General features: G+C 42.6%; 1 protein-coding gene across 34 annotated transcripts in view; it reads right to left on the bottom strand.

Annotated features, from left to right (window-relative positions):
• Window positions 1–21482, bottom strand: part of ARHGAP26 (Rho GTPase activating protein 26) — an 899552-nt gene that overhangs the window by 456724 nt on the left and 421346 nt on the right. For 31 of the 34 annotated variants that reach the window (XR_010587140.2, XR_012414210.1, XR_012414212.1 and 28 more), the window contains exon 1: window positions 4079–4618. The exons of the other annotated variants lie outside the window; for them this stretch is intronic. Coding sequence is in view for 21 of the 31 variants with exons in the window: in XM_005558101.4 (XP_005558158.2) it covers window positions 4079–4232 (154 nt within the window). In the remaining 10 variants the exon portion in view is untranslated. Of the gene's footprint in view, window positions 1–4078; window positions 4619–21482 lie in introns of those variants that run through there. 34 annotated transcript variants of the gene reach the window in all.

Genomic DNA, 21482 nt, shown 5'->3' with positions numbered 1-21482 from the left:
GACAACAGAATATTATTCAGCAATAAAAAGAAATGAGCTACCCAGACATAAGAAGACATGAATAACCTTGAGTACACACTGCTAAGTGAAAAAAAAGCCAATCTGCAAAGGCCACATACTGTTTAATTCCAACTGTATAACATTCTGGAAAAGGTAAAACTAGAGAGACAGTAACAAGATTCGTGGTTGCCAGGGGTTAGTGGGGAGGGAGGGACGAACAGGTGGAGCACATAGGATTTTTAGGGTGGTGAAACTATTCCGTATGATACTATGATAGTGGTTATATGTCATTATACATTTGTCAAAATCCACAGAATGTACAACACGAATAGTGAGCCCTAATGTAAATTACGGACTTTAGTTAATAATGTTATATTGATATTGGTTCATCAACTGTAACAACTGTACCATGCTAATGCAGGATGTTAGAAATAGGGGTAACTGGAAGGAACAGGTATGAGGCGCTCTGTGGGAACTTTCTACACTTTCCACTCAATTTTTCTGTGAATTTAAAACTGCTCTAACAAAAAAAAAAAAAAAAAAAATCCACTAATGATTTTAAGTGCAGGGAAGGAGGGTTTAAGCCAAAGTCAATGAGTTGAGAACTACAGACTGGATGCAAATTTATTCAGTCCAACTAAGAACACAGAATGGAGTAAAATGAAGGGATTTTTTTCAGCCAATGTTATATAAAAACTACAAAACTTTGTTTGAATTTAATTTACTGCCATTTATGCTTGTATGAGTAATATTCAAACTGTCAATTACCACCATTTACAAATAATTAGGAAATGCCTTTGATTTTCTTTATTCACAAGGTACTGAAACAAAGCAAAAGATCTGGGGAAAATATTTTGCTACCCAACTCCACATCCATTTGTTCCATTGGGATTTTCTGAGTAACATAATTACTCCTAAACAAAGCAGGTTGGCATCAAACATCCTTTGAGAGTTTATGCCATTCAAGCAGCGCTTATGTATTGCAAAATGCCTATCCTTAATTCTAACAAGTACAAAAGGGTGACAGGCTTTCAACCATGTAACTCAATGCTGACCTTTTTACTCTTGCTTTAAAAGGCAAAGAGGATGAACCACTTACTTACCTTACTGAATCACACCAAGAACAGGTTTTTGGCCTCTCTGTTCAATGCTGTATTACTCAGTGAAAAGACAATCACTGATAATCATTCAGGGCTACCCCCAAAAGAAACTTTGCTGCTTTACAAAGTCAAGACATATTCAGTCACCCTTATCTGTCCCTCTAGCCCACATGGGTTCTTCAAAGCCTGTGACGGAGAAAGAATTACAAAACTTCAGAGGATAATACAACATCTTAGCTGGCCTTTGCTACCCAGGGCTCGGAGTCTAAAAAACAACTCGCAATATTTTCACTTAATCAAGCACCTGCTGCATGTTTCTCCTTTACGGGATCTAGATCTATAAAGAATTTGCATCCCCATTGCCAGCATCTCATTCATAAAGTGGAAGTAATAGTAACAATGATCTACCTGAACTTTGGCAATCCCTAGAGGACAGTTTTACTGCCTGTGATTAACACTCAAAAGCAAGCTAAATCCAAAGAGCTGCAAATACTAGTTATAAAATAACTGTAAAATAAAATAAATATGGCTATAAAATAAAGCCACAAAAGTTTAGAGCTATAAGAGAACACAGATTATCTAAACCCAGTGTTTATATAATTATGTATTTATGTTTAAGTTGTACTGGAAAAACACTTCTGTTTATAAACATAATAAACATGACTGAAGAAAAATAATACACAAACATTAATATAGTAGTACACAATATAGCAAGCATCTCATGATACCAGAATGTCTGAAATCCAGGACACAATGGTTGACTCCACCCTCTATTTCAAGAGGTCACCTGACCTGATCAAGTAGTTAGTAGTGGTAGAATACATTAATAGAGCTGGATGTAGAGAGAACAGAACACCTAGTTCCCCATCAGTCTTTCCCCCAGATTACAGGGCTGATCCATTCCATTAGACAGCTTAAATAACCCTTCAACTCTATCACTGCAATGTTCCTTCCTACCAAAGAATTCTTGCCCTCAAAAAAATAGTAGTAGGAAAACTGCCAGTCACCCAAAGGCACCCTCCTCAGATTCAATGCCAAAATAGAAAACACAAGTCCAAATCCTAGGGCTTGGTGCAAAAGGTTCCATTCCGGGCAAGTGAGATGGGGCAGAAATAAGAGCTCTGCATTGGCAGGGACTCCATCACTGGCTCAAACCAGGTGGATTCAAAAGCTCTAGTCCTGCTGCTAGAGCTGTGTGACTCAGAGGAAGTGTTTTCCCCAGTCTCTGTTTTCTCATTTGCAAAATGAATCTAAGCACATGAGATAATTATAGGTGAAGAGTGCCTGGAATGAAGTACACCTCTGTAAGCACAGGGGTAGCAAAATATTCACTGCTACACCCTTAGTGCCCAGTGCAGTGCCCACTGCAGTGCCCACTGCAGTACCCAATACACCACAAGCACACCAAAAGTTTGCTGAGTGAAGCAGAGAACCCAATAAAGCCAGCCTGAGGTTCAATCAAAATTCCTGGGCCCAACCTGTGAGTGGGCCCCCAACTTACTCCAAACCAGGGACCCACGTCCCCTAAACCAAGAATGGCCTTGATCATTGACAAAGGAAGAGTCTGTTCATATGTTTCAGGTAAGGCACAGCCTGAGAATCCGCCTCTAAGAAGCCTCATCACATCACAGTCCTGTGTTCATTTCATCCCAAAAGATAGGCACTCTGAGCTGCCCTGGCATTCCATTGTCTCTCTCTTCATTTTTAGAAGCAACAAGCTGACAAAACGACATCTCAGGCACCTGACTTTTGTAAGTGCCCTTTAAAGAGGCTTGGGAACAATTCTCATAGCTAGGACTCTACTCTGCTAAGGCAACCTTTCTTAGCTGAAAGGTATCACCTACTAACAAATCCATCACAGAAAAAGATAAAGTAAGAGAGTCAGAGACAATCCCACTATCTGCCTTCATGTGGTTCCTGATTCTTAAAACTAAAAGATGAACTGAGTTATTTTTAAATGGGGAGACTGAAAAGGCACCAAAAACGTTCTCACAATCCAAAGCACTCATCCCTAGAGCACGCTTATTTGGCCAGAAAAAGAAACTCTTTGGCTCTGCAAAAGTGAAGCAGAATGCAAAATTGCATCTCTCCCCTTGTACCAAAAGGAAAAAACGCAAAAATGGTTTTACAAAAGGTCCAAGAATGTTTGAAATACGTTTAAACTTCTTTCTGAGGACTATGGACATTCCTTCTCAGACCTTTACGTTTTCAAGGATAATGGGAGAGGTAAAAGGGAGAGCTTGGGAGCAGGAGAGGGAGAGAGTTGGGATATGCACATTCTATTTTTAAACCCTCGCCCACAGTTTAGAGTAAAGGAACACTCTGATTCTCTACTCCCACCCCTATCACCTTCTGCTAAACACAAGAATCAGAACCTGCGCACGTACTGATTCTAGATTTAGAGATTACTGGCTGCCAATACTCCAAGGAGTCGCAAGCTAAAACCAAGCATTCCACCCAGGGAACCCGGCGGCCTGACTGGGCTGGAGCTGCGTACAGGGAGCGAAGCAGTCACAACCCGCCTTTTCCCAAGGGGAGGCAGCGCCCCCTCGGCAGAGCACGCTCCATTCTCACGGTTGGGCACCCAAGGCTGAGCAACTCTGCCCCTAAGGGAGCTGGAGCTGTGGACACGATGGGATCTGCCCGCAGGCTGCGGCGCGCTGGGCACTCTGGCCCCACTCCTGGGGACACCTGCGTGCCGCGCACGCCCACCCGCGGTGCCCCAGAGCACCACCCGCGCTCGGTCACCTCCCGACCATCCCCGAACGCAAAAAGGCGGAGCGACGGGTCTCTCTCTTCATCTGATGGTTGCGGGTTCGCCCGCTTTACGTATCCTTCCTGCCTCGGAGGCGTCGACACCGGTCCCCCAGTGTACCGGGAGCAGAAACCCGGCGGATGCGCGGGCAACCCGGGCTGAGCGCCACCTCCCAGTCCCTCCCGCCCCGGGGCCGCGTCCCCGCGGGGCTCGGGACACTCACTCTTGAGCGCTGTTATGAGTGACTTCCCGTCCTTGATGAGCTCCTTGATGAATTTGTTGGTCTTGTCCAGCTCTGCTTCGTGCGACTTGAGCGTCTCTCGGAAGTGCGGGCTATCGAGGCAGCAGTCGCTGAACTCGAGAGCTGGGAGCCCCATAGTGCCCGCGGCGCCCAGCCGCGGGGGCGCGCCTCCCCCGGGACCCGGGCCGCCCGCTCCCCAGAGCACGCACGCGGCAGGACCCCGACCGGCTCCTCCGACGGCCGCCGGCTCCACAGGTGTGGCGCTAGCTCGCTCCCCGCGCGGTGACCGCCGGCACGCAAGACTCCCGAACCGAGCCCGGAGCCGGCCGAGGGGCTGCTGCTCCCGGCGCGGGCAACGGAGTGGTTCGCGAGCAGGAAACGCAGCGCCGACCCGCAGCGGCGCCTGGAAGCGAGCGAGCGGGCCAGCGAGTGCAGACGCCGCCTCCCCGCCTCCTTCGCTAGCTAGCTCTCGGCAGCCTCGAGCGCCCTCTCACAGCAGCCTCGGCCGCCCCGCCGGCGTCTGGGCCGCTCGAACCTGCTAGCGATGACTTAATCCCCGCCGGGCCAATCAGCGCACCCTCCCCTGCCCGACCCTCGGGCCGCCCGGGGACGCCCGGCCCTTCCGCGGTCTTGATCCAATCAAAGGGGCCTGGAGGCAGGGTCTGCGGCTGGGGGCGTGGCCCTCGCCAACGCCTAGGTCCGCAGCGCAAACTCCGCCTCCTATTGCCCGCCCGGCGTTGCAGACCCCGAAACCCAGGGGTGAGCGTTGCTGTGCACCCGCTCCAGCACCCTTGCCCGCCTGCTCCGGCCCGAATCCGAGCCGCGCATGGGGAGTCTGCTGGTCCTGGGGGCCGAGGAGCCTCGATGTGCCAAGCATGAAAAACCTGGGAACTAGGGCTGCAGTTCACCACAACATGCCCTGCACTGCTGGGCAACCGATTTTACACTAAAAATGCAGCCCCCTGCCCCGGGAGAATCCCGAGCGACCAAACGCTCCTCTTCCAGTCAGGCAGAAAAAAATGTTATTTGCATCTTAAAATTACCAGCTCTTGCCTGCAGTCTTCCCGCCCCCTACGGTCCGTCTCCCTCACGGCCACTCCTGCTCAGAACCCGCCCACGGCTCCCCTCAGCCGAAGGGGCTCACATCCTTACTAGAATTTCAGCCGCCTGTTATTTTCCTGCTCTGCATCTAGCACAATTTTACATAATTCCGTCCACTGCCTGTCATCCTTCGCTACACGGTAAGCCCCACGAGGGCACGTGCCCCTGCAATTTTATTGTCCGCTGTTGCATCCTGGCACCTAGCACAGTGGCTGGCATTTAATAACAGATATTGAGCGCTTCCTATGTGCTATGTGTGCTATGGTGATTGATAAGTGTTTGTGGAATAAATGAATGATCCTTTCCCAGAGCCATCTCGACCTCCCACGCCCAGTGCATTGCCCTGTAGTCCCTCTGTTCGACCGCAGGACTCAATTCTGGCATCTCACTCGTTGCACTTGTCAGGCTGGGTCCCACAGGGTGTCTAGTGCTGAATTGTGAACTCCTGGAGGATAGGGACTATCCTTGAATAAATTATCTCTATGTCTTGGAATCAGCAGCCCTCCTTCAGCTACATGGGGGCTTCATGTTTGTTTGGGTTGGTTTGTTTTTTAAATAGGTCTGCTATGTGCAGGCACTAGCCTAGATGATAACAATACAAAGATGAATAACAGAATGAATTTAGCTGGTGGTGGTATTAGGAGAGATGGAAGCGAACAAGCGATAACCATGCCTTGTGATAGAATGGAAGGCCTGGGTGCTTGGGAACATGGATTTTTCACTCAGGAGGGGTCAGAGGTGTCCCATCTATATTAAGAAAGCAATTGATGTATTAAATTCATAAATGGAGCATGGTGGTTCACACCTGTAATTCATTGTTTTTGGAGGCCAGGTGAGAGGGTTGCTTGGGGTCAAGAGTTCAAGACCAGCTTGGGCAACATAGCAAGACCCGTCCCCCCCGACCATCTCTATAAAAATATTATAAAATAAATAAATGTATAAATGAATGAATGTGATCTGTTTAATAAGTATATCTACAAATTTAGACTTGATAGCAGGTCCAGACAGCTATCTGATAGATAATTACAACCAAAAATCATTGTTCTTCACTTGCCAACGATCAGAAAGATCTAGAATGGAAACCCTATGAAACTAAATCTGTTTAAGGCTTTATCTTGAGCCCCTAAAGGTAGGTGTTCTGGTTATCTATTAATACAGAACAAATAACACCAAAAGTTAATGGTTTAAGACAACAGTAATCATTTTATTTTCTCTCACAATCTCTGTGGGTTAGGAATTTGGGGAAGCTGAAACCACTGGGTGGTTTTGGCTTGAGGTCTCTCATGTGATTGCAGTTGGATGGTGACAGGAGCTGGAGGAGTGGATGGTTAGCTGGGCATCTCCCACTTTTCAGGTAGACTCAGGGTTTCTCCATATGGCCTTTCTCTGTGGTCCAGTTTAGGCTTCCTCATATGTGTGTGAACATATACAGCTCACAAGGGGAAAGCTGCATCACCTTTTATGACCTAGCCTTGTGAGGTGGGAGGCCTGCAGGACTTGTTTTCCAATCACAACCCCACTGATCAGACCAGGATTCAGTCAAAACAGGATTCACTGAAGCAGCCAGCAGAAACCAGCAGGCAAGGAAGAAAGACACTTTTAGTTGCCCTCACTGCTCATTAGCATGGAGACACTCCCACCATTGCCATGACAGTTTACAAATGCCATTGCAACGGGCCATGGCAATGGCCTGGAAGTTACCTTATATGGTTCTGGAAACTCGCTGCCTCCTTTCTAGAAAGTTCTAAGTAACTCACCTCTTAATTAGCATATAATTAAAAGTAGGTATAGGTACAGCTGCCAACAGCCCTGTACACTGCCCACCCTGAGCATACTCCCTATGGGATAGCCCTGTTCCACAAGAAGCAGCACTGATTCAATGAAAGTTGCTTTCTCTTACCACTGGCTTGCCCTTACATTCTTTTCTGGGCAAAGTCAAGAAGCCTCCTGGGCTAAGCTGCAATTTGGGGGCTTGCCTGCCCTGAATCACTTGGAAGTCACATACTTCTACCACTTTCATTAGCTACAAGCAACTCATAAGCCCACCCAGATTCAAAGGGAAGGAGATTAGACTGTACCTCTAGATGGGGGAATGATAAGAATGGGAGATATTATCGTAGCTATTTCTGAAAAATATAATCTGCCACAGTGGGTCTAGCATAAATAGTAACATTCAATACATGTTAAATGAATGAAATAAAATGTGATCCACAATTATTTGTTTTATCCCATCGAGGAATAGTAGGTGAATGTGTATAAAATAATATATATGTATAATAATAACAACAATAATATATCAGCTATCATTTGTTAAGCTCTCAGTTTATGCCAGGCACTATGGTAAATTATTTACATGCATTTATAGCTGTCGTAGTGGTACACGCCTTTAATCCCAGCTACTCAGGAAGCTGAGACACAAGAATTGCTTGAGCCTGGGAGGCAGAGTTTGCAGTGAGCTGAGGTCGTGCCACTGCACTCCAGCCTGGGCGACAGAGCAAGACTCCGTCTCAAAAAACAGACAAAAAAAATTATTTACATGCATGTAATCCCTACAGGGTGAGACTGGCACTATGATAGTTCCCATTTTTTCAGATAAGAAATTGAGGCCTAGAGTTGTAACCTGAACCAGCTTACCCAGATAATATTAATAATTCTGTGTGGCACAAACATGTAACTTAATATGCCCATTCACAGACAAATATGTAAATATGTGAATAATGTGTACATTTCTCATAAATTTAATCTGGAATTTCCACATAAGACCTCCCACACTTTCAGCAGTATTACTACAAAGAGAGAATCAGAAACAGCAGTACAGGCTGGGTGTGGTGGCCCAAGCCTGTAATCCCAGCACTTTTGGGAGGCCGAGGCAGGCAAATTACTTGAGGTCAGGAGTTCGAGACCAGCCTGCCCAACATGGTGAAACCCCATCTCTACTAAAAATACAAAAAAAAATTAGCCGGGCTTGGTGGTGAATGCCTGTAGTCCCAGCTACTTGGGAGGCCGAGACTGGAGAATCACTTGAACTTGGGAGGCTGAGGTTGCTGTCAGCCGAGATCGCGCCACTGCACTCCAGCCTGGGCGACAGAGTGAGACTCTGTCTCAAAAAAAAAAAAAAAAAAAAGAAGAAGAATGCAACAGTACAGAAACTGGCACATGGAGGGCACAGTTGTCTTTCTCCTCCCAGAAAATCAGCTCATGAGGGTAGAGATTTTGTGTTATTCAATGCAGCAACCCCAGCTTAGAACAGCAACTGGAATTTCAAAGGTGCTGAACATCAATGGGAGGGACACATGTTTAATAAGAAAGAAACAGGACTCATGTGACAACATCAGTTATGACCATGCACATAAATAGAAGAGAACAGTTAAGCTGCAGAAATCACTTTCATATGAAATAGAGAAACAATTTAGGCAACATTTGGCCTAAATCCTTTGGAAGAATGTCTGAATTCCTTAAAATTAGCAATTAGTTCAAACAATTCTGCTTTCAGTATCAGTATACTTTAAACCTCAATGGTCCAATGGTCCAAATAACTTTATACCTGTCATGCAATTACCTCCCGTTTGTAGAAACTTTACCACTGGCAAAGCACTCCCATGTACATTGTCTCTGAGCCCATATAATCAGAAGTGGGCATGGACCAGTCACACATTGGTTCCTGAACACCAGTTTGAGAACAGATCTGATCCATGATGAAGCATTCATGGGTCGTTATGTAACTGAAAAGTTCAGGGATAGATCCAGCTTCAAGGAAGCCTCTGGGGATCTAGAAGATGATAACAGCACAGGTTTCTCTCTCCATCCCTCAAGCTGACCTTTGTCTGTGGTGGCTTCAGTCTCAGTGACTCTCTCAGCTTCTCCAAATTACACCCAGCAATATCAGCAGGAAGAGAGTTTTCTAAGAATTCCAATAGAAATGACAAGACTGGAGTCAAGGATGAAACAGCCCCACTCCAAAAACATAACGTATTGGGGAGAAGTTGTTCCACCAAAGGACAAGCACAGTGCATTTAACAGGAAAAACAGAGATCGCTGCTGCAGAGGCAGAAGCAATAATGTATAGTACATTTGACCTGTCCCCAACTCCCTCACAGTGAATGCGCCTCCTGCCGCATTTCCCATGGTCCCATAATTCTAGTTAGCACTTACTCATGCTTTTTTATGGTTGATACCATATTTTGTGCTGCACAGTGACTTCTCCTTTTTATTATTACTAGATGAAATACCAGTTTTCCTATTTTAAAATAACAATTTAGGGTTGATGTAAATATTCTATATCTCAGTTATGGTGGTGGTTACACAGGCATTGCATTTGTCAAAACTCATGGGTGCATTTTATTGTGTGTAAATTATACCTCATTAAAGGTTGATTTTAAAAAATAATGATGATGGGCCGGGCGTGGCCTATCCCATGCTTACAATCCCAGCACTTTGGGATGCCAAGGCAGGTGGATCACGAGGTCAGGAGATCGAAACTATCCTGGCTAACACGGTGAAAACCGGTCTCTACTAAAAACACAAAAAATTAGCCAGGCTTGGTGACACGCACCTGTAATCCCAGCTACTCGGGAGGCTGAGGCAGGAGAATCGCTTGAACCTGGGAGGCGGAGGTTGCAGTGAGCCAAGATCGCACCACTGCACTCCAGCCTGGGTGACAAAGTGAGACTCTGTCTCAAAAATAATAATAATAAAATAATGATGGCAGTGATGCTGATATTTATTAAACTTTTGTTGTGTAACAGGATCTGTGCTAAGCACTCTATTACATTTCCTTATTTAATGTTTACTACAATCCTGAGAATTAGATGCTGCTACCATCCCCATTTTACAGATAAGGAAACTAAAGCTTAGAGAAGTAAGATGCCTAATGTAGTTACTGATAGAGCTCGGCTTAGAATTCAAATCTATCTGGCTTAAATAACTACATCCATATAAAATGTCTATAGAAATACATTTTATATGTCTAAAAACATTGTTAAATAATAATAGTCAAACACCTAAATATTGGATGAGATCACATATGAATGACGGAGGAGCGATCTCATTATGAGCTGTATGTGATTTTCCAGGTTTTTTTGCTGGTATGTCCCAAATATGTCAATAATTATACAAGCCTCTAATCTGCTTTAGCTTTAAATCACAGGCCCTACAATTTCTGTAGAAGCAATTGATTGAAACAGACATAAAATCCTCAATTTCCTTAAAGAAAAAAGAAAAATCTATCCTCAGAAAGTCACTGGCTCATAGTTCCTTAAGGGAGGTAGCAGCACCTATTTAACTTTCTTTGGCTCAAGAAATTAGTGAAATTCCTAACGTTTGTTCTACACAAGTTTTACATGTTAGCAACACTTTTATTTTCACTTTTCATGATTTATTTCATGCTTGCCACTTTTCTACCTAATATTTACTCTTTTCCTTACTCATTTATTGAAAGTGCTTATATAACATTTACTATATACCGGATGCAGTTCTAATCACTTTGAAAGTATTAACTCAATTAATACTTAGCAACCCTATTGTTATCTTATCTCTCTTTATAGGGGAGGAAAGTGAAATGAATCACCTGTAACTAACCAGTGGCAGAGCTGAGATTCTCAAAAGGTAGTCTAGCTCCAGACTTAGGTTACGTTTCTAGCAGAACCCCAATGTGCCCAACTAAAGAATTTAATTTCAGGCCGGGCGCAGTGGCTCAAGCCTGTAATGCCAGCACTTTGGGAGGCCGAGATGGGCGGATCACGAGGTCAGGAGATCGAGACCATCCTGGCTAACACGGTGAAACACCGTCTCTACTAAAAAAAATACAAAAAACTAGCCGGGCGAGGTGGCGCGCGCCTGTAGTCCCAGCTACTCGGGAGGCTGAGGCAGGAGAATGGCGTAAACCCGGGAGGCAGAGCTTGCAGTGAGCTGAGATCCGGCCACTGCACTCCAGCCTGAGCGACAGAGCGAGACTCCGTCTCAAAAAAAAAAAAAAAAAAAAAGAATTTAATTTCTTAGGTTTTCACACAGCTGGTGGTGGCTATGTGCCACTTTTCTGACCACTGAGATACACTTGGAAGTCTATTGGCTGGGGCTTTGGAAAGGTTTGTGTGTTGTTGTTGTTTTTTAATAAAGAGACAACTGCTGACACACACCTTCTGCTTACTTCCCTTCCCTATTCTTTTTGCCTTGAATGTGGATGCAATGCACGGAGCAGCAGCAGCCATCTTACAGTCATGAGGATGAATACCACATGCTAAGGATGGCTGGATGGGAAAATAGAGGGAGCCAGGTACCTTGGTGACACCCACGAGCCACAACACCCATCTCCAGAGTACCTACCTCCTGACTACTCATCACATAGAGAAGGAAAAAGCAACCTATTTCTTTAAGCTACATTAATGGGGTTTCCTGTTACTCAAAGCCAAACACTACTCTAGTTGATATAATACATTAATTATAAAACCTATTGCTTCACCTCCTCTTGGATTTTGAGGAGCCGCATTAATCCATGGTCCTTAGGTTTTAGAAAACCATAGTTTTAAGGATGATTTCTTAAACATTTAAAGATGATATCTGCATTTACAGGGTAGGAATATGTATTAAATGAGGAAAAGTATTTAAGAAAAAGGACAATGTATTGATAAAAATAAACTGTTCAAAAGCTAATATAAAACCAGAAAACTATCAAAGACAATTTCAACTGAGACCCAGAATTATCTGGGTCAATAAAAATAATTGGCCTATTCTTCTATAATTGTTCGTGCTAAAATGACCAAATAAATTAGTTCACTTCAATAACCTAAACTAAAACATTCCTATGTACCTTGCTGTCTTTCTTGCCTCCAAATCTTACATATGAGTATATGCTTTAAATCGACAATAGCATATTATAGATCCTGAGAAATCCTGTGTTAAGTAATCCTGTGAGATTTTGCTTAACCAAGTATTTCTCGTATTTCTTTGAGCACAGAATCCTGTTTTTCCCCCAAACATTACATCCCATGCATAGTGTTCTATAAAATACATTCAGGAGGGCGTGGTAGCTCACACCTGTAATCCCAGCACTTTGGGAGGCTGCGGCAGGCGGATCACTTGAGGTCAGGAGTTCAAGATCAGCCTGGCTAACATAGTGAAATCCCGGCTCTATTAAAAATATAAAATTAGCTGGGTGTGGTGGTGCGTGCCTGTAATCCCAGCTACTCAGGAGGCTGAGGCAGGAGAATCGCTTGAACCTGGGAGGCGGAGGTTGCAGTGAGCTGGAATCACGCCACTGCACTCCAGTCTGGGTGACAGAATGAGACTCTGTCTCCAAAAAAAAAAAAAAAAATGCGTTCAGGAAATAAACACTAACATAGACTACAGGAATAAGGACATACAAGATAAAGCAATAATTTCTAGTCTTTTGTCATTTTAGTTATTGCAAAATAGGTAGTCTGTCATGAAGCATTAGCAAACTTTCTAAAGCAAGTGGGAACTGTCACTTCCCAACTTCAAATCCTTATTGATGGATGAGCTTTTCATCCATGGGAATTCACATTTCTTTAGATGGCTCTGGTTTTGAGATGATGCTATGGTTTTTAGTGAGTGCATATGTTTGTTGAAGGTGGCTTAGTGCCAGTGAAGAGGGCAATATTTCAATAGATAAAGTATTCTGATCTTCTTTTCTTCTATGGAGAAGCCAGGATGAAAAATCAATGCTAAAACGGATTATCCTCCATCTAAACACAGGGCAAATGGGATGCAATGTCTGTTGAGGGAGAGTGAATATTGGCAGATTTCTTTACTTCCCTGTTTTCCTTCGTATTTCTTTCCTTGAATTTCCCATCACTGTATTTCTATTTTTGACTTTAAAAAGCTAGTAGCTGTGGACTGGGCGCAGTGGCTCACGCCTGTAATCCCAGCACTTTGGGAGGCCGAGGCGGGCGGATCACGAGGTCAGCAGATCGAGACCATCCTGCCTAACACGGTGAAACACCGTCTCTACTAAACATACAAAAAAATTAGCTGGGCATGGTGGTGGGCACCTGTAGTCCCAGCTACTTGGGAGGCTGAGGCAGGAGAATGGCGTGAACCTGGGAGGCAGAGCTTACAGTGAGCCAAGATCGTGCCACTGCGCTCCAGCCTGGGCGACAGAGTGAGATTCAGTCTCAAAAAAAAGCTACTAGCTGTTACATTCTCAAACTAAAGCATTCTATCACTATAAAAACTAAACATTTTTAAAGATTGTTTTGCCTGAAAAGTAATAATGTGAACTACTCAACTACTCCTGTGCTTCCCAAAGCTGGTCTGATGATCCAGGCCGGTCTATAATGTTTTCTTTGATCCATAATGAAATGAGAAAAGCAATGACCATGTAAAGTTTTTCATGAAGTTTAACATATTCCATTTTAAAGAGTGCTTTTTGAGATTATATTCTTCCTACAAATTCGGCATTAACATACTTTTTTGTATTAACATACTCCTTTTATAAATAAAATGATGAGTGAAAATAGTAGCTGTGTTTTAAAAAAATACCCATTGGGGCCAGGCAGGTGGCTCATGCCTGTAATCCCAGCACTTTGGGAAACTGAGGTGGGCAGATCACCTGAGGTCAGGAGTTCGAGACCAGACCCGTGTCTACTAAAAATACAAAAAAAAAATTAGTGCGTGGTCACAGGTGCCTGTAATCCCAGCTACTCTGGAAGCTGAGACCGGAATATTGCTTAAACCCGGGAAGCAGAGGTTGCAGTGAGCCAAGATCGTGCCATTGCACTCCAGCCTGGGTGATGGAGCAAGACTCCATCTCAAACAAAAAAAACAAACAAGCCCCACTGGCAAAATTAATATTTGGAAGTTCTATGTCCCTCCAACTTTGTTTGTTGTTTATTTTTTATTCCAAAGTTTAGAAACCGCTTCTTAAGCCCAAGGCAGTCCTGTGTCTAGTTTGCCGTGTTCCCTGTGACTTGCAGAGTGCCTAGCAATAGTAAGCAATCAGTATAGTTGGTCAGCAAACTTTTTCTATAACAAACTTTTAGGCTTTGTAGGCCATACAGTCTTGATTGCACCTACTCAACTCTGCTATTGAGGCAGAAAACCAGCCAAAAACAGTGCATAAAGGAATCAGTGTGGTAGCTATATTCCAGCAAAATTTATAGACGCTGAAATTTGGATTTCATATAATTCTTATGTCACAGAATAGTCTTTTTTTCCCCACCATTTTAAAATGTGATAATCATTCTTAGTTCATGGACCATACGAAAACAGATGGTAGGCTGGAATTGGCCTGTAGGCTGTAGTTTGCCCATCACTGGGCCAAATGAAAGAAAGGAGTGAGCAAGTACAGAGAAAGACCAGAAATCCAGAAATTTCAAACGCGTAGGTACCAATTCTTCTTGGTACTGAGTGCCCGTGACCTCAGGAAAGCCAATTTAAGGTACCAGCATAGCCTGGTTTTCCAGCTATAAATTAGGGAAAGCAATTCAAATCTATTTCTTCAGGTTATTGTTGATGAGAGGTATTATAAATGACGGTGAGGAAACATGTTGCAACTAAGAAGTACCAAATAATATAACCATGACTATAAAAGAAAAAAAACTAGTAGATGTACTTACTAAACTAATTTAAAAGTTTCACTTTTCTGTTTCAAAAAAAAAAAAAAGAGAAAAACAGGAGTCCCACTGATTACTGTAGAATTATCTTTGAAATGGGCTATTCATGGAATTACAGAACCAAGGAGCTTTAGGGCTAAGAGAGATCATGAAAAACTTCCAGTTTGATCACATTGTTTTAAAGGCAGGGGAAAATACCAGGGAAAAAAGATAGTTCCCCAAGGTCACTTATTTAGAGAATGAGAATAATCTAATAAGATAAACATCTTCTGAAGACTGAATAGGAAATAAAGTCATGTAATAAAAAGATCATGGGGCTTTGAACCCTGGGTTCAACTACTGCCTTCTACAGTTAATGTTTTTGAATTTCAAGCAAGTTACTTAATTGAGTCTCAATATCTTCATCTGTAAATCAAGGACAATAATATTTTACAGAGTTATAGTTAAGAACAAGTGAAGTAATGTACGCAGTAAATTATTAGGCATACAATTTAAATGCTTAATAAATGAGGATTTATATTACATGAACTTTTCAAATCTCAAAATTTACCACAGCTGCTAAAAAAAATTGAAATTATAGTTTCTAAACTGAGCTAAGAAATGAAACCCACATATTTGATGTTCTTACAAAACTAATTTTATCTGTATTCATTGAAATACTTCTTGAATTTCTATTTATATATTTCTGGAAGACAATATAGTGCTGTTTTTAAACTGGAAACCACAAACTAACACACTTTCATTGCAGGATGAAATTTGATTGCATTAAAGCTGATTTGTCACTGAAATACCCCAAAGCTCGTTCATTGTGGAGGAATCCTAGACCCTGTAATCTTTTATTTCGGTTTCTTATCTGACAATAATTTAGTAAATAAAATAAATGTAGTACTTAAAATACATAGTTTCTTCAGATCATATTGGGCCAAAAAAATACATTAAATGCCCTCATATTGTTACTTTCAAAGTAATGCTAAGAGCAAAATCTTAAACATCACAGACATAGGTTTTAACAACAGCTCTGCCACTTCATGGCTGTGTGACCTTGGACAATTTACTTAGTCTCTCTAAGCCTCAGTTTTTTTGAGTGTGAAATGTGGTTAATAATAATAGTATCTACCTCATGGGGCTGTGTGATGATGAGAGGATAGGATGCACATAAAATGCTTTACTTAGACCAGTGTCTGCAATATAGTAAGTATTCAAAAAAAATGTTAGCAAAATTAAATAACATCATATTGTTGGGAAAGGAACTTTGACAAATTCCATTTTCACAATCTTTTGTTTCTTCTGGTGGGTGTTAGATAAAACTTGAAAAGAACTGATTTTCAGAGTAATATTATAAATTATAAATAGTTGCTCATGTGAAGATAGAATTGGAGGCAGATTTCTTCCATTGTTCTATTAAGCGAGGAGGAAACCAATAACCTTGAGGGTTTCTAGGAACTGGGAACACAGGCTTAATTCAGGATTCTAAAAAAGGAACAGATGAGCTGGTTACTTTGGAGACAGCAGAATCTAGCCCTTCAGAGATACTTCCCTGCCCTCCCAATTGAAAGTAATTCCCTCTTACTTCACTAAAATATAAGTTCCCTGTTGGCAAAGCTCATGTTGGGTCTATCTGCTTCATGGCTATATCATCAGCTTCTAGAACAGTGCCTGCACGTTGCAAATTCCCAGCAACTACACAGCAAATGAATAAATGAGTGATTTTATGAATGGACAATGCTGGTATATGCTCAGTGCTTCAAATTGTCCTTAGAACTGTAAACAAAAGGTGAACTGATCTTATAGCGGTCATAAGAGGAAAAGAGAAATATGAACTCATAACCACACAGGCCCAGTACTGAAGTCTTGGACCACATGGACTCAGAGTTTCTAGGGGAAGGAACAAAGGGAATATATGGCAGTTGGGTAACCCCAGGCCAAAAAGAATAAAGAAAAAACATCTTTACAGACACATAGATGTGGAAGTACACCATCCACTGAGACCTGGGGTAAATGGGAACTTGGTGGGTTGTTTCTTACTTCAGGCATAACAATCTTTCTTCACTTGGCCTCTGGGTCTCCACCCACTCACTTTCTCTTGGGTCTCCTTCTATCTCACTGATCCCTCTTGCTCAGTTTCCTTTTCTGATTCTTCCTCATTTTCCCAATCTCTAAATGTTAGAATACTCCAGGCCAGTTCTCAAATCTCTATCCAAACACACCTCCTAGGTAACCCCAACTTTCAATACTCCATAGCTTTGAACACCGTCAGCACACTAATAACTTCCAACATCTAGCCCAGCTTTGACCTCGCTCCCGAACTCAAACAGGTGTACACAATTGACTGCTCAACACTCTACTTGTATATCTGAATAGGCATCTCAAATTTAAAGAGAGACCAGAATTAACATCTCTCCCTCTCACCTCTGAAATCTGGATTTTTCTCCCCAAACCCCACTAAATCCATCCTTGTAGTTGTTCAAGACAAAATCTTAGAGCCACCCTTTTCCCCCCTCACAATTCATACCCAGTCATCAGCAAATCTTTTTGACTGAGTCTCCGACAGACACCTATTGCCTGACTACTTTTCCACCTATTCTGCTACCACCCTGGTTCAAGCCACCAAACATTCTTTACCTGGATTATTGCGACAGCCTCCATCTTTTACCTGGATAATTGCAACTGATCTTTAGATTTCTGCCCCCGCCACTCCCTGTGGTCAAGTCCAGGCAACTGGCTGTGATCCTTTAGAGTGAACATAGAAGATAGCATATCACTCCTCTGATCACAACCCTCCAGTGGTTTCCATCTTACCAGAGTAAAAACAAAACCATGATCTGACCCACAGATACTCTTCTCAGCTCGTGTCCTGCCCTTCTCCTTCTGCCCACTCTGCCCCAGCTACCTGGCCTTCTTGATACTCTTCAAATAAGGCATACCTATTCTCTTCCCTCAAGCCTTCACACTTGCTGTTTTCTCTGCCTATAATTCTTTTTTCATAGATATTAACATGACATTCTTTTTCTTCCTTCAAGTCTCTATTGCAATATCATCTTTTCAGATAGGCTTCCCCTACCTTCCCCATCCAAAATAGCACACACACACACACACACACACCCCATTACCCTGTTTTATTTTTCACCACAATCCTTATCATGGTTGTTGGTGATGTATACTTTTTGCGTGATTTATGGTTATTTTCTTCGCAATAGAATGAAAACCCCATGACAGCAGGGTAAGAGAGTGGGAGTGTGCTCTTTTAGACAGAAAAGTCCTTTGTTCAGTGCTATATCCCCTGGGCCTAGAACAGTGCCTCACACATAACAAGTACTCAAAAAATTTATTGAATGAATTAATGAATAATTTTGTTTTGGTGAAATATTCTGTGTATTCCAATAGGAAAATGTAAAGTCAATAACCATTTGCTGAATGCCTTCTGCAGGGTGAATACTGTGCTTGTTCATTTCATACTCAAAATGCAGTACAAAGACTAGTTGACATTCCATATGGATTTAAAATTAATTTAGAAAATATTAGTTTGACAATTCCAGATAAGGCTTAGAAAAACTGACTATAATAAATGGTTTAAACTAGAGAAATAGGATCTTATTTTTTTGTTATTCATTCTTCTGATCCATTGTGTCAAACTAGCATGTATTTTAGGTTCTGTAGTATTTGGTTTTGGCCTCTAGAATTAATCCTGTGGCCCAGAAAATGCAAATTAGATTACCTCCAAGTTTCTGCTGGCCACCTTCCATCTCAAGCTTAGATAACAATCTCCTTTAGCTTTTAGTATTTTAGGGAGTTTCTTTGTCACATGAAGAGAGCTATGAAGACCAAGAGGAGAGACAGACCTATAATTATGAGAAGAATCATAAGCACTTAAGAAGAAACATAGATCTACAATGATAACTATTCTTTCACTCCCCAGACATTTACTGAAATCTTACTATGCTTCAGGTGCTGGACTAGGCACTGGGGAACCAAGGATGAATGAGACATGCCCACACCTTCAAGGAACTCACAAGGGAGTCTGAGTGACAGCCAGAGGACCTGAACTTCAGAGTGCAATGAGAGAGGATGCCCAGTGTGCTATGGGAGCCAATGCAAGGGCACTCAGCTCAGCCTGAAGAGTGCCAACAAGGCCTCCTAGAGGAACTGCACCTCAACTAAAGCTTGGAGTGAAGTATATTCCAGACAGAGGGTAGAGCATGCACAAAGCCACAGTGGTATGAATCTGTGTAAGGTGTGCAGAAAACTACAGACATTCGAGGCAGGTCACTCTAGAGGTAAAGCTGGAAGTGGAGCAGAGGGCAGGATACAGGGAACTTTATTTAGCATATTAAAGAGTGTAATAGGCAATGGAGAGCCACTGAAGCAGGGGAATGTGATTGATACATGGATATGCTTGGAGGGAATGAGACCAGCGTTTAAATAAAAGGTGACACAGGTCTGAATTAGGGAAGGAGGAGTGAAGATGGGGGATAAGAGGACAGACTTAGAAATACTGAGTCAAAAATCAGTGGGATTTGATGTTAGGGAGACTAGAGGGAGGAGGCAAGGACAATCCTGAAGTTTTGAACCTGGAGGGTATTACCAAGTATTAATACAAGTACAGATAGAATCAGGAAGGAAGAGGATTTCATTTTTAGGTATGTTAAACTTGAATCACTAGGGAGAAGCATTCTATTTATCCATTCAAGAACATTCAAGAACTACCTATAAAGGAACTCTACATGAATTTCCAAGTGTGAATTTGGAGGGAGAATCTAGACTTCAGAGAGTTGGGTATCATTGGCACACAGACATTCAGGAGTTAACCTATGAGGATGGTTGGCCCAGTACCTGGGACAAAGGAGGCTCTCAGTGGGTGCCTGTTGAAAAGAGTAAAGGAAGAGTTACTCTGCAAGAGTATATAAAAAGAGAAGAGCTGGAAACCAAAGATGAAACTCCAGAAACACAATGCTTCAGGGGTGGGTAAGGGAGGCAGAAAGGAAGTGGTCAGAAAGGTGGTGTCATGGGGATAAAGTGAGATAGGCATAGGAGCCAAGGACACCACCACACTTCGTCAGGTATCATAAGGGCTTGTAAAATTCTGAGCCTTCTCCCATGTTAACATTTCTTCATGAATTAATCCTAAATTGAAAGTTAAGGCCAGGTGCGGTAGCTCATACCTGTAATCCCAGCACTTTGGAGGGCCAGGGCAAGCAGATTACTTAAACCCAGGAGTTTGAGACCAGCCTGGGCAACATGGTGAAGCCCTGTCTCTACAAAAAAAATACAAAAATTAGCCAGGCATGGTGGAATGTGCCTGTAGTACCAGCTACTCAGGAGACTGAGGTGGGAGGATCACCTGAGCCCAGGGAGGTCAAGGCTGCATGAGCCATGATTACATTACTTCTCTCCAGCCTGGGTGACACAGTGAGACCCTATCTCAAAATAAAAATAAAAAATAAAAAAAGAGGCCAGGTGCGGTGGCTCATGCCTGTAATCCCAGCACTTTGGGAGGCTGAGGCGGGTGAATCACGAGGTCAGGAGTTGGAGACTAGCCTAGCCAATATGGTGAAACCCCATCTCTACTAAAAATACAAAAATTAGCCAGGCGTGGTGGCACACACCTGTAGTCCCAGCTGCTCAGGAGGCTGAGGCAGGAGAATCGCTTGAACCCAGGAGGCCGAGGTTGCAGTGAGCCAAGATCATGCCACTGCACTCCAGCCTGGGCAACAGAGCAAGACTCTGTCATAAATACATAAATAAATAAGAGTTAAGTAGGTCTCTAGATGGAAAATATAAACATTTCTTTTTTCTAGAGCTTTTTAATCTTCTAATTCAAGGGTTATTTGAGCAATAGCTGCATTTCTAGTTACCAATTTTAATTCCAAGTTTATGCTGTTATGCATTTTTGTTTAAAATAATTTTGGATACTTTTTTTCCTCATTTATGATGATTATTTTCTATTCTTGGTGTTAACTCCCTAAAGCTAATTTAAACCAGAGCATGCAGCTTTGTCAGTGTAAAAACAACTGAATGTCTAAGATTGGGTTATAACATTTAGAATTACATTCATGTACTGATGAGAGAGATTGTGGCTTCTGGTCAATTCTATGTGAGTGTGATGATTACTGGCTGCAAACATCTATTTTTCATTTGTTTTAATTTGATTTGTTTTTGCTTACCATACCCAATTCTGATATAAACAGTACCAAGTTTTTCTTGAAGAACCACTTCTCTCTGATTCCTAGTCCAAGTGAGTTTGGTAAAGCTGAGTCCACTGGGCTTCAGGCGAGGGCATGCAGCCCAGAGATGACCAACGAAACACTGCAAACCCGTGGGCCCAGCGACTGGCTCAGGAATGAGCTTAGGACCCACTCAGAAGAAATGAGATAGAATTCTTGGACTTGTTAGAACAACCAGGCCAAAAGTACTCTTAGTTGAACTTGAAGCTGCATGGATATACACCTGGAGCTGATGTGGACCACTGGGCATCATGGGGAAAGACTCAGAATGAAGCGAACACAGAGGAAAGATGAACTGAGAGATGAAGAAAAAGAGACCAAGTACTGAAGACATTCTTTGAGATCCTGTCTCTGACCATCTCTAAAGCTAGCATATTGCCATACTCCTCAAATATGTGAGCCATACTATAAATACTCTTTTTAAGGTTTGGTCCATTTTTTTTTAATATATATAGCTTTTCCACTACTTGCAACCAGTAAGTCCAGGTGATAGAC

The sequence above is a fragment of the Macaca fascicularis genome, chromosome 6, assembly GCF_037993035.2.
Source record: "Macaca fascicularis isolate 582-1 chromosome 6, T2T-MFA8v1.1".
Taxonomy (NCBI): Eukaryota; Metazoa; Chordata; class Mammalia; order Primates; family Cercopithecidae; genus Macaca; species Macaca fascicularis.
The sequence above is the reverse complement of the archived record's forward strand: the minus strand, read 5'-3'. Positions and strand labels throughout refer to the sequence as shown.